Here is a 13046-nt window from a genome sequence, read left to right on the forward strand (position 1 = left end):
AAGAAAACAACCACATGCTAAAACAGAAAATATAACAGAGTATGCACGTTATTGAAGTTTGGAGATTAAATTTTGAGATGGTACCTCATTAGCACCATCTGATGCCAAATGATCTTGGAACAGACAAATGTAGCCTGATTCACTTATTCTTTTGCCCCATTTTCCTTTCAAACTCTACCTGGGATTGCTAATGACATAAAAGGGCCTCCGTCATATGAGTGGAGAGAAACTAAAATCTGGCCTCTGTTTCCTCTTCTGCTAACATCCATGAATGAGTTTACAGAGTTGATATTTTTTTCCATGATGGTGCATAAATTATGACCATACATCACATGCTACAAGGAACTTGACTGTCATATAAGCACACCTCTTGTTATGTTCATTGAAATTTTAAGTTATATCAAGAAATAACATATACCTGAAATGATTTTTAAAGTACTAAATGGTCACATGTAACGATTTTATTACTCCTAAGAGAACTTTCCTCACATTAAAAGAAGAATCTACAGGGCTTTCCTGGTGGCGCAGTGGTTAAGAATCTGCCTGCCAAGCAGGGGACGTGGATTCAAGCACTGGTCCAGGAAGATCCCACATGCTGCAGAGCAACTAAGCCCATGAGCCACAACTACTCAGCCTGCACTCTAGAGCCTGCGAGCCACAACTACTGAGCCCACGTGCTGCAACTACTGAAGCCCGCGCACCTAGAGCCAGCGCTCCGCAACAAGAGAAGCCACCGCAATGAGAAGCCCGCACACCGCAACGAAGAGTAGCCCCTGCTCGCCGCAACTAGAGAAAGCCCGCGCGCAGCAACGAAGACTCAATGCAGCCAAAAATAATAAATTTAAAAAAAAAGAAAAGAAAAACCTACAGAGTGTCAGGGGTACAGATTCGGTCTCTGACATTGTCAAGCAGAACCTCTTGCAAATAACTTTGGGAGAAAGTTCCAAAGGCTCCATGCTCGTTCCATGGCTGACTGTGGATAAGCTGTCCCTGGTTCTCGGGGCATGTACACATAAGCTGGACATACGCATAGATGACCCATACTTTGAACTTGATACTTTCTGAAATCCAATCAAGAGCATTTTGAGAAAGTGTGACCATGAGCTACTACTTGCCAGAAGTGCTTTAAAAATGTGTTTTCTAGTAAGGAAAACTAACATGATCGAAAAAACAGATCCCTGAGATACACGGTATTATTAGGAATTGAAGCCTACTACTTCCTATATGCTACACATAAATCACTCACTTGACACAAAAAGAATATATTCCCACTTAAGGCAGAACCACACTGCTCTGTATACATTTGCTTGTATCCACTGGTGGTGCTTTTAATGCTTCATTTAAGTGTCAAACTAGGTGACAGGCATTAAGCCTGTAGACCATTCAGCATCAAACTCACGATCTAAGAACCTTTTCTACCATTGTTTACCTTCTATACACTCTCCTCCCAATCAGAAAATAAATTAATTAAATAAAATAAACAGATATTCTTTTCCGGCTGTAAGCCACGGACAGCTCTGAACACGGCAGAGGTACTTCTCTCATTGAATGAAGTCAGAAAGATATTCACAGTCATGCTGTTCAAAATATTGGTTTATGTGTGGAACAACATTGTCATAAGACATTTGGAAGCCAAGTAAAATCACAGAAGTAAGGGAATTTGTAGCAGTCTGTTTTGGCTTACAGGAAATGAGACTGAGCTCTCCCATGAAGCAAGCAACATGACACCTTCCAGCATTAGAAATAGCCTTTTGGTTGGCTAAAGAGCAAAAGAGAGGGAAGCAACGAAGTGGAGATCAAAGCTATCTCCCTGTACGCTACAGATAATCTTTTTTTCTTCCTCTTCCTCAACAGCAAGATTGAAGGAAAGTGCTGAAGGTAGAGGGACAAGGGGAAAAGGAAACCATGCTAATCCAGAATTGTAGGGAAAGGAGATGGCCTTTGATCTCCACAGGATGGCAACTTTATTGGCTATGCATAAGCAGTTTCCAACCAGCTGATCAACCAGGTATTAACACTCAACACCCTTCCATGTTCAGTAACCATGAAGTGAGTCATCTGTGGATAGCAGTCAAGCAGAAGGCTCATCTACTACTAAACGACCACCAGCCCATGCCCAACCCAGAGGGGAAGGTGCAACCCCAGGGGAAATGATTGTTTCTCCACAGGCAGGCTCTTCCCTGATAAGCACCAATTATTTGCCTTGGGACTCAGAGCAAAATCTTTCCTCAAGTGTGCATGAATGAGGACGGCATTCATTTTTCAAAATACAACTTGGAATCCGTGTATTTCTACATCACCAGCAGTCATTGTTTTGACTTCTGTTCGGTGTCTTTTTTTAAGCATGCCAGGAAATACAGACATGATAAAGGCTGGATGTGAGTTGGTTGAATGTAAAGAACCGATCATCTTGCTTGGTGATCTAAAAATTTAAAGATCATTTACTTAATGGCAGGATAAAAAATGCCTCCCTTCCAAATTCTCAAGAGTTCAAACCACAGTCTTGTTTGGGTGAATTTGGGGGACATGTTTTAAAATTAAAAAAAAAAAAATGATTGAACCATAATCTTTCTTATTTTAAATCCTTCATTTCTCTCTTTCAACTAGGAAAGTGCACAGTGGTTAAGGGTTTTGGAATCAGCATGGTTCAAATCCCTGCTCATCCACATCTCCTAACCTCTCTATGATGTAGTTTCCACAGCGATAAAATACAGATAAAGTAAAATTTTCGTAACAATAGCACCTATGTCATAGGGCTCTTATAAGCATTAAATAAGATAATGGTGACCGTTCCACAAATGACAGTCATATCTTCATAGCACTAGCAGTAGTCATCATCATAAAGTTTCTTACGGTGCCCCAGAATTTGAACTTGATCTCATTTTTTTTATTATTTCCTTCTCTCACTTGCTGGTCTCCTCTAAGCAAAAACATTATGATGCAGAAGGTAACTACTTAGCTTTCCACTCCTCTGTATAAATTGAGGAAGTCAACATTCTAAAGTCTTCTTAAATATAGCTTAAAAAAAAACTATTTTATGAATTCATTAAAGATTCCAACTACTCCTTTGTTTTCAAACTACTCCATGTTTCAAACTACTCCTTTGCTTTAAAAATTGTCTAGTTCTCTATATAGTTGTTAAACATAGAGCATACACACTGACATCAATTTTTCAAGAGCCCACTTTTCAGATTTGCTCTTTGTGCTATGTGTGGTCAGAGGGTACACTAAGATTGGCTCTGTCTACTGCCACTCTCCCTCCTCCTATAGTTTAAAACCAGCTTAATTATGGATCTGTCTCTTCTACTGTACTTCTCTAGCCTTCTGCTTCTGGTTCCACCTTTTTTTTTTCCTTTCTTATTACCGAATTTCTTAATATACTCTACAGATTACCTTAGGCCTAATTTTTAATTGAGTAACAATTTTGATTTCCTTGTATTTTTCTATAAGAAATCAAGCATGCAAGGCAGTTATACTTTTGTTTTTAGAATTAAACATTTTTCTAAAGGCCAGAACTTAAAATGAGCATTACCTTAACATCTCTTATTAACACAGAAGATGATACATACTCAACTATTTATGATCTTCATTGGCAAGCTGTTATTCTAAGCTTCCTCCCAATCTTATTCCTCTTGCCCAGTATTTTAAATTACAGATACCTACTCAACGTAAAATAAATAAATAAACAAACAACTGTGATTATAGGTTTGAAATTTAGCATTTTGTATCACTTTATTCACACAAGAGTATTTCATTTGTCATAGGGAAGACTAAGGGAAAATTTCAGGTAAATTTATTGTTCTGAGACATTTTAACTGTAAATATCTTATGTATTAGAGGCCCCATTATCAAGAAATAGGATGCCTTTAAAAGACGTCACAGTATTCAGATAAGTGTATTTAAAAGCCAATAAGTTTATAAAGAAATGAATAAGAAATTATTGGAATTACCAAAGAATCTTTCCAGTTACAGAGACCACAGAGCAAGATAAGTGGCTCACATAGTGAAACTTATCTAAAAAATTTCCCTCCCCCCAAGAGAAAAAGACTCCTCCCTCCCAAAAAAAAGGAGGAAAGGAAGACAGCACTAGTGAATTTCTACTTCATTTGAAGTTCAGATCTCATCCTAAGTCTGAACTGAAATTCAATCACTTTTTCACTTAAAAGCAGTTTTGATCAAATGGAGTTGAGGAGAGGAAGTCCATAAAGAAAGAATGTTTAGAATCAGTTCCTGAGAGATCACACAGATTTTTTTTTTCCAGGGCTATCCCATCTGCTCCCCTCACCAAAAGTCTAGCTCTCCACAGAAAAGAACTCAGGTATACAAACACTAAAGAAATTTACCATGAAAAAGAATTTCTAAAGAAATACCTATTTTTTCCAAAATCTTAGTTTCCTAGAATAAAAAGTTATATATTGTAGCATTAGGCTAATAAATAAAAGACTACAAAAAACAAATACATAACATTTTGATGTTAAGTATGACATCAACACATCAACGTGAAGTTTATAATCTGTATGAAGAAAACTATAGGACTTTGTTAAGTTGGCAGCCAGGTTTTTTAAAAAAAAAAAAAAAGGAAAAGAAAAAAGAACTGACAACCAATAGATGTTTTTACAGGTTAAATCTTGTTGAAGGTACCTTACCCCCCTCAGTACACTTTGATTTATTTAAACTCACCACATTTCTCTTAAATACACTCCATTAACAAGTGATAGACTGTGATCTTAGGCTTGAGGCAAGATATGAAACACAACCTTTCAAGAACTTCATTCATTCCCTGCCCAGGTGTCTTGAGCACGCCCAACTCTACTTACTTATCTGAGTTTTGTGAAGTTTTATTCAAGTCAATAGTGTGGCTTTAGAATAGCACACAGTCGTGAACCCTCCCCAGCAGCCCAGTAATCTGGCCTCCCCAAGTTCAGATTCACAGCTGGAGTGAAAGCCAGCAGAAGACCAATAAACAGCTTCAGGTTAAATATGAGAGAGCATCTCACAAGGACAACTCTGACCCCACCAAGAAAGTGGATAACCACACCTATCGGAAAAACTTAGGTTTATTAAAATCACCAGTAGCTTCGGTGGAAAATTAAATTAGAAAAACAAAGCCAGAAATCATTTCAGCTCTAAGGTTATAAATGCCTTCTATCTATTTAAATTACAAATCTCAGGTACTAAGTACTAATCAAATTATCAAATCTAAAGGGCAGTACACGCTCCGACATATTTCTCCAAGTGCAGACAGAATTTGCACGCTGACACGACTAGCTTTCAGTGACATCCTATTACTGTGACCCTATCTTTAATCTACTGCCATGATAAAATGTCCCAACATATACAAACTCAGCTCAAACAGTGACTAATGACCATTAATCCCCCTATCTTCAGTAATCTGCTCCTCCAGTCATTTATCACACTGACACTTCACTTTACACACGTGAATAAACTTTAACCGAGAAGGTGAATCAACAAAAATCTCAAAGGTATCTGAAGCTGTAAATTAAACTAGGGGGAGACTTGGCGAAGAGAGACAAATAGAGAGATCAGATCTGAATGTTTCTGATTTGCATCCTTGTCTGGTATGGGGGTGGGAAACCATTCAATCCCTCAGATATGAAAACTAAGAAAAAAATACACGAGAGAGGGGAAGCTGGAAGAAAGAAGAGGCGGCCGGCCCCAAAGAATCTGTTTAATCTAGTCATCCTTCCACTGTGACAGGAATGAAAACTTCAGCTTTCTGTTTTCTTCAAAGGAATAACAATTTAATAAATTTCTCATTTAGTTCCGTTGCAAAGGTTCCTTTTAGTCAGAAAGCATATTTTAGGGATTATTTTAGGGATTTATTTGCCATCATTTAGCTGATGTGTTTTTCTTTTACATATTTCCTTAAGTAAAATCCTTGGTCAAAATATTAATCATAGCCGTGGACCACAAAAAGCTCAAACCAACCTTTCAAAACTGTTTCATAATCATGGAAATTGAGTGACTCTAACGTACAGGCTCTGATGCAACTTGAAGCTCAGTACAGGACTATAAAAAATTCCCTGAGGTGCACTGTGTGTGTGTGTGCGTGTGCGTGTGTGCGTGTGCGTGTGTGTGAGTGTGTGTGTGTGTGTGTGTGTGTGTGTGTGTGTGTTAAGGCCTGAAATCGGATCCTTGATTGAAACCAGAATCTACCAAAAGGAAAGAAAGAAAAGTTGAGCCGTGGCTCTGTTCCCTAGTAAAAGTTTCTTCGGGAGGGTAAGAAAGCTATTTGGAAGCGTAGATGCAGTGTACACTCTTAGGTCAGACGTATCCCACTGCAGTATCCTTCCAACAGCTCATGTGAAGAGTTTTGGTACTATTTAATGAATCCCCAAAATCCTAAATTCAGCCTTCTGTTTTCCCTTGCCAATGAAAACTCCCAGGCAACTAAGTGTTCCCTTTCAGATACTTGCAACCTCTTGTTTTCCTTCTAAACTCACCCAGGCAGAGGGGATACTTTATATCCTACGGTAAGAAGGAGTTATTTCCTGAAGTTTCTTCAGAATCGAATTTAATTACAGACCTTGGTTATATAAAACAACTATTAATAACCCCTTTGCTCGAAAGAGGAGGGGCGAATTGGAGGACCAGGTTCAGGAATCCTGGCGGGTTTCTGGGCTCCAGCTCCCCGGGCGCACACCTCCCTTCCCGCGGGAAGCAGCCGAGGGCTGAAACTCACTTTGGCTCATCCTCATGGCCCAAGCTCACCGCCAACCGCTGACTCTCCCACCCTTGCGCTCCGACGTGCGTTTGCCCAGAATGATCTGGGCGTGCCTCGAACTTGGCAAAAGGCCTAGGTCTGCGAAGAGGCTTGGAAGGTCTTGGGAGATGAGGGAAAGGGGACAACACAAAGTAGGAACTAAGAACCTTTTCGTCTAAAACTCCTGCCAGGGGTCGGGCCCCTCCGGCCTTAGAAGGGAGAGGTCACCAAAATGCAGTTCGGGGTTGATTCTGAAAAGTGGAGAGGGGACGTGCAAGGGGAATGGAGGGTGAAGGAAGAAGACGCGGGGTTACCTGAACAGAGACATATTAATCCAAAGAGGTAAAAGTGAGCAGGCTCTGCGATCATTGTCCTCGGGTGGATCCTGCATACAGTCTCATGCCAAGAGGAGAGAGTAGAAATGGGGTCTCCAAATTTATGAAGCCACACACTACACACAAAGGCTTAATATAAGCAACGTGGGTCAATCCGCCAGGAGTTTTTAGGGCAATTACTTGTCCACCTCTCCGGACGCTTGTCAGTATCTCTGAGCCCTCTGCAGACTAAGAATTCCAAGGTTTGCCTTCTCTGGCGCCAGGGTTTCCGAGGAGGCTTGGCCACTTCCAAGGACCATCCAAAGCGAACAACAAAGAGCCGAAGCAGAAGAGCAGTTGTGCGGTTTCCTGCCTCCACAATCTTGCCGAGCCTCCCGGCGTGCTCCCGCGGCGAGGGCCGGCGCGGCGGCGGCAAAGTTAGCGTGTGAGAACGGATTAGGGAGGGCCGAAAAGTGCTTCTCCGTCTATAGGCGAGCCCAGTCAACAGCTGGCCACCCGCGCCGGCGGCAAAGGCAGCCAAGGCAGTGGCAGCAGCTCGGGAGGACGGGCACAGGGTGCCGGGGGTGTGCCTGGGTGACTCCGCGCGCTGGGGGCGAGCAAGGGGGCGGTGCGGCGACAGCGGTTCCCTGGGCGGGCCCTTGTTCCCATCACTTGGGGGATGCGGAGGGTACTGAAGAAGGCAGCAGCTCCGCGGACACACTCAAGCCTCCCGGGCGCCCCCAGCCCAGCGCGGCGCTCACCATCCCTCCGGCCCCTCGCCCGCGGGGGCGTGCGCGCAAGGCACCCCGAACTCTCCGCGGCTGGAACGCTGGAGCCTAAACTTCCAGGCGGTGGCTGCCCGCAGCCCGGGCTCGTGGTAGCTGCAGAGAGGCACCCGACCTCCCCGGGGTGGCGGAGAGGGGCCAGGAGGATGCCGCTGCGGGTGGGAGCGACGGCTGCCGCGGCTCACCCGAACTCCGCTGGGATCAGCGGCGTCTGAAGTTTCTACTCTCACGGTGCCTCTTCTCTGGCTCGATTGCTTGCGGGTTTCCCCCACAGTCCCCGCGGCTCCCGGTTTCCTCCCTCTCTTTCCCAGCCCGAGAATACTTAAAGGGGCCGCGCAGTCCTTTCCACGCTTCACTCTACACTCTCCAGACGCCGGTCTGGCAAGTTCTGCTCGTTAATATTTCCATCCATAAGCCAGGGTGCCCGACTACGCCCTCAGGTGAGAATCAAACTGCTCAGGATCACAAAGCCGAGCGAATTGGAACTTGCCTTGTTTCTCTCGACACCCCTGGCTCCCCTGCACCTTTCTCCAAATGGAACCTCCCAACCAAAGACTTCAAAAACCCTCCTGGTCCAGCTTAACCTCTTCCCTACCGCTTACAGGAGTTGAAATAAACTCTCAAATAACTCTGTCTTCACCCTTCCCTATTCCCATTTAAAAAAAAAAAAAAAATCAAACGTGGGCAAACAAGCCTATAGGACAGGAGGTAGAGAAATAACTACGTAGAATTTATTACGTAGTTATATGTAATACGAAAATCAGTTTCTTTTAAACTGTAGTTGTTGAGTCTCCCGTAGAAAGGCTACCCAACTCGAGGGGCGCAGGAGTGGGCCATGGGGACTTTTTATCTTTTGTAAGCAAATGCCTCTCCTTCAACTTCATTGACTCTCAGTATCAGAATGCTAACAATGGGGAAGTAACTAAGGAAGAGGGACAAATGTAAAAAACATCCTTGCTACCCGGGAGTTTGCGATTGTAAGAGAAGTCATTCAGCATTTCAAAACCAAAAGGCGTGGGCTTTAACATCTCATACACCTCGCCCTGAAATCCCAACCTACCAGTTACTAGCTCTGTTACCAGGCCAAATCTCCGTTTTCCTTTCTGAATCAGAGACTCTTGAGATACTCACAAATCATACCCAAAGCAAAACAAACCTAGCGCATCTAATGGGCATTCTTGCATTCATTCATGCATTTATTCACTCATTCATTTTTCTTTCTTTCTATTAAAAAAGACACTATACAAAAACCACCTGAGACATGGTGAGTGCCCAGTAAATGGTAGATATTGATATTTAGGACTATTATACTTTTCCACAAATTATTATGCGCCAAGTTATGTACAATAACTTCAAAATGTTTATTTGTTATCTGTCAGGATATACCAGAACCTGCTTCCAGTGGTTGACTCTGGAGAGGGGAATGCATGATGGATGGAGAGGTGGGAATGGATTTACTCTTGTCTAAATACTGTTGTACATTTTTTTTTTTAAGTGAGCACATGCATTATCTAACAAAGGATACAGTTTTGTTTTTTGTTTTTTTTTTTTGCGGAGCACAGGCTCCGGACGCGCAGGCTCAGCGGCCATGGCTCACGGGCCCAGCTGCTCCGCGGCATGTGGGATCTTCCCGGACTGGGGCACAAACCCGCGTCCCCTGCGTCGGCAGGGGGACTCCCAACCACTGCGCCACCAGGGAAGCCCAGGATACAGTTTTAAAAGCAAATAATATATTCATTTTGGATGCTGATGGTACAACCAGTGACCTTGGAGCAGCATTTTGTAGAAAGAAACTCTGGCTAACGGAACCTATCTCTGAAAGTGAAAGATAGTTTAATCCTGAAAAAGCTGATTGAAAATTCAGTAAACAGGCTGGAGATAAGAACTCAAAGACTCCAGCCAAAACCTTTCCAGCAATAAAAAACAAGAATGTGCATTAAATGCTGAAAAACATACATCGATTTGGTCTTTGTGAAGGATATTTAGTGAGAAACATAGAATATGCCTTTTTTCCCCTTGGTATAAAATGTGCTTTTAAGATAAGCTTACTTAGTAATAGAAAATAAATAACCTAAAGCATGGTACTTGAAAGAAAGAGAGAGAGGGAGAAAAATCCCTCAAATCTCATATCATCTGAGTGCATTTTAAATAAAGATTTGAACTTCCACTTAGTAAAGGATGTATGCTTTTACATATAAAGTATCAATAGAATATGTGTAAGAATCCCTATCGTATTGTTTTTCCAAAGTGAGTCTCCTGGTCTCCAGAAATTTGCTAAGATTTCTCAAATTCTCCTTTACCATCTCATTGTCATTGAATGGAAACCATATTAATACTCCCTTTGATCCTTTTATTTCTCAACTTGAGTTAGCGACATCCTCCCACCCACCAGCAACTCCTCTCTTCTACTCTTCGAGGCTATCCTACCTAGGAGAGTCAGCAGGAAGAACCCTCCAGGAACTAACTTCTGGCAGCCCCTCCCCAGCCACTGCCACCCCAGCATGAGGGTCATCATCACCAGCTCATATATGTTGATCCTTTCTTCTTCTCCTGCCTCATCCAAACTGTACTTTTCTGTCATTTATATCAGTAAAGGTAGTACCTGAAGACAAAAATTTGTATTCAGAAGGTATTTGGCATCTGTAACAAGTCAAACTCAGTGTACCTGAGAACTTTCATAACTTCTTCCTTTCACTCACTCACTCATGCAAACAAACAGTGAACATTACCTATGTGCAGGAAACAATAAAGGGCTCTATAGAGGCCAGATGTAAATAGAAACCTATTCCTCAGGCCCTCAGAGCTCTTATATAGGGAGCTACACAGGCTCCAGAGTGGAAACTATCAGAAGAATCAAAAACAGTGTCATTGGTCTTCCCTGGTGGCGCAGTGGTTGAGAGTCCGCCTGCCGACTCAGGGGACACGGGTTTGTGCCCCGGTCCGGGAAGATCCCACATGCAGCGGAGCGGCTGGGCCTGTGAGCCATGGCCGCTGAGCCTGCACGTCCGGAGCCTGTGCTTCGCAACAGGAGAGGCCACAACAGTGAGAGGCCCGCATACTGAAAAAAAAAAAAAAAAAAAAAACCAAAAAAAAACACAAAAACAAAAAAAACAGTGTCATTGGGATTAAATGACAGCTCAGTGTATTCCTGGAGGTGGGTGAATCATAGCAACTTGTCACTTTTCCATTTTTACTCCTGAACATTAAGTTCCTAGGAGACTGCATGAAATAATCAATGTGTCTGTATGAGTATGTGTGCAAGTGTGTGTGTATACACATGGACATGGTGCCCACATATGTCAGGTCTTCGGGCAGCTCTGACACATACAATAGAACTCTGACTCATTCCAGACTTATTGGGTGGGAGACAAAGATCAAGGTATGGAGAAAGTGTCATAATTTGCACTCAGAAACTCTATTCTGATCACCGTGATCTGAATGAGTGGTAGAGTCTCAAGTTCCTTTTAGAGAATTTTGATCATTTGAAGCTTATGAAATTCAGGCTCCCTAAAATGAGAATTTTTTTTTAAATGAGAATTTTTGAGGAAACCTGAAAGTAAGACATTCTAGTAGTCCTGTAAATAGGAGCTTTTTTGACATTCAACATTCAAGAGCAGTAATGATATCTTGAGTAGGTCTAATATGATTTTCTCTTTCACAGGGATAGTTATAGGAACTCAGGAAATAACAAAACTCCCAGGATCTCTCTAGGGATTCCAGATATCACTTACCCAGATCAGGAGGAACACAGCTGAGTTCTTAAGAAAAATACAAACCAGAACATTTCTCTCTTTTCCACCCCTACCAAGAAGCCGAGAATCAGACCAAGCCTGAGATGCAAGCTGAAATTCCAGGAGGTCTGGTAAGAAGCACCATGATACATCAGTACACACAAAGGCTGGGCTGTATTATCTCTCAGATTACAATAGTTTATCAATTTTTATACAAAATTGCTGAATAATCTGTGCAATTTTTGGTACCTAAATTGATGAACTAGATTGAATATTTGAATAATTTAATATTTGATATTTTTCTAAGTTTGGATACATAAGAAAAGTCCCATTTAAGAAGGTAACCTAAAGTAATCCTAATAAAGGGAGAATCAACTCATATCTGTTGGAATATCTACTGTGTTTTGAAACACCCTGTCTCTAGAGTAAACATTGCTCAGTCTATGCCATGCTGCTTCTGTAGTAATATCTCTCACTACTGACAATTGAAAGCTTCAGTTTTCCTCACTAAACAGCATATGGTAGTTACCTACAGGATAACTTATTTTTTTTTAAATGAGCAATACAATATTACTTACTGATTCTAAGTGCCATATATGACAGCAACAAATCACATGTAATAAATCACGTATGGTTGGGTATAGATTTTACATGCAATAAGAGTTCAAGGAAAAAAGAAATAATTTAGAGTTAGAATAATAAAAGGGAAAGAAAGGAAGGAAGGAAGGAAAGAAGGCAGGAAGGAAAAGAAAGGAAGGAAGGAAGAAAGAAAGAAAGGGAGAAAAAGGAGAAAGAAAGAAAGGGAAAGGAAAAGAAAAGAGAAAAGAGGAAAGAAAAGAGAAGAAATGCTACGTAGAATTTTTAAATATGTGTAACTTTATTCCTCATCAAAGAGAATAAAGTTTACCAGAATGTTTTCTTTCAAATGTACATAGGGCACATTTTAACAGTATTATTTTTGTTTGTTTCTCTGCCTTTGGGTAATTATGGCCCCAAAACCAGGAACCATAGGGAGAAGAGATTTCCTGGGTTATCTGTCTTTACTAGGCATTATCAATGTTTTCAATACAGGAAAACGTGGGCTAGAACTCCTTAGGCTTCACCTAATCATGTGCTCCAGTCTCACTAACAGCCTCTAAGGCCCATTAAAAAATATAAGCTATGATACACTTGAGTCCCTATGGAATTACTGTGACTGTGCTTGCCTTTTAGCATCTCAGCATCTTGGGGACATTGTAGATACTCTAAAATTAGATGCTATATTGCTAAATCCTTGTGGTAGCACCTAGGAACTTAACTGTTAGCAACATGGTTCTCACTAGGATTTAATCCTGTAATGTTAACAGGCAATAAGTTTCTGAAGAAAAAGGAGAGGACACTGGGAAGTAGCATTGATTGAGGGCAACGTTTTGGGCCCTTTACAAATGTTATCTGATTTAATTCTCACCATGATCACGTGAGGTGGCATTATCACCCTAATTTAGAGATGAGG

General features: G+C 41.7%; 1 protein-coding gene across 1 annotated transcript in view; it reads right to left on the bottom strand.

Moving 5' to 3' along the window:
- ROBO1 (roundabout guidance receptor 1) overlaps positions 1 to 7168 on the bottom strand; it is a 392430-nt gene extending 385262 nt beyond the window's left edge. The window contains exon 1 of the mRNA XM_029214218.1: positions 7039 to 7168. Within this exon, the coding sequence (XP_029070051.1) occupies positions 7039 to 7093 (55 nt within the window). The 5' untranslated portion in view covers positions 7094 to 7168. The remainder of the gene's footprint in view (positions 1 to 7038) is intronic.
- Between the last annotated feature and the right edge of the window lie 5878 nt (positions 7169 to 13046).

The sequence above is a fragment of the Monodon monoceros genome, unplaced genomic scaffold (genome assembly GCF_005190385.1).
Source record: "Monodon monoceros isolate NGI ecotype Baffin Bay Population unplaced genomic scaffold, NGI_Narwhal_1 Super_Scaffold_11, whole genome shotgun sequence".
Taxonomy (NCBI): domain Eukaryota; kingdom Metazoa; phylum Chordata; class Mammalia; order Artiodactyla; family Monodontidae; genus Monodon; species Monodon monoceros.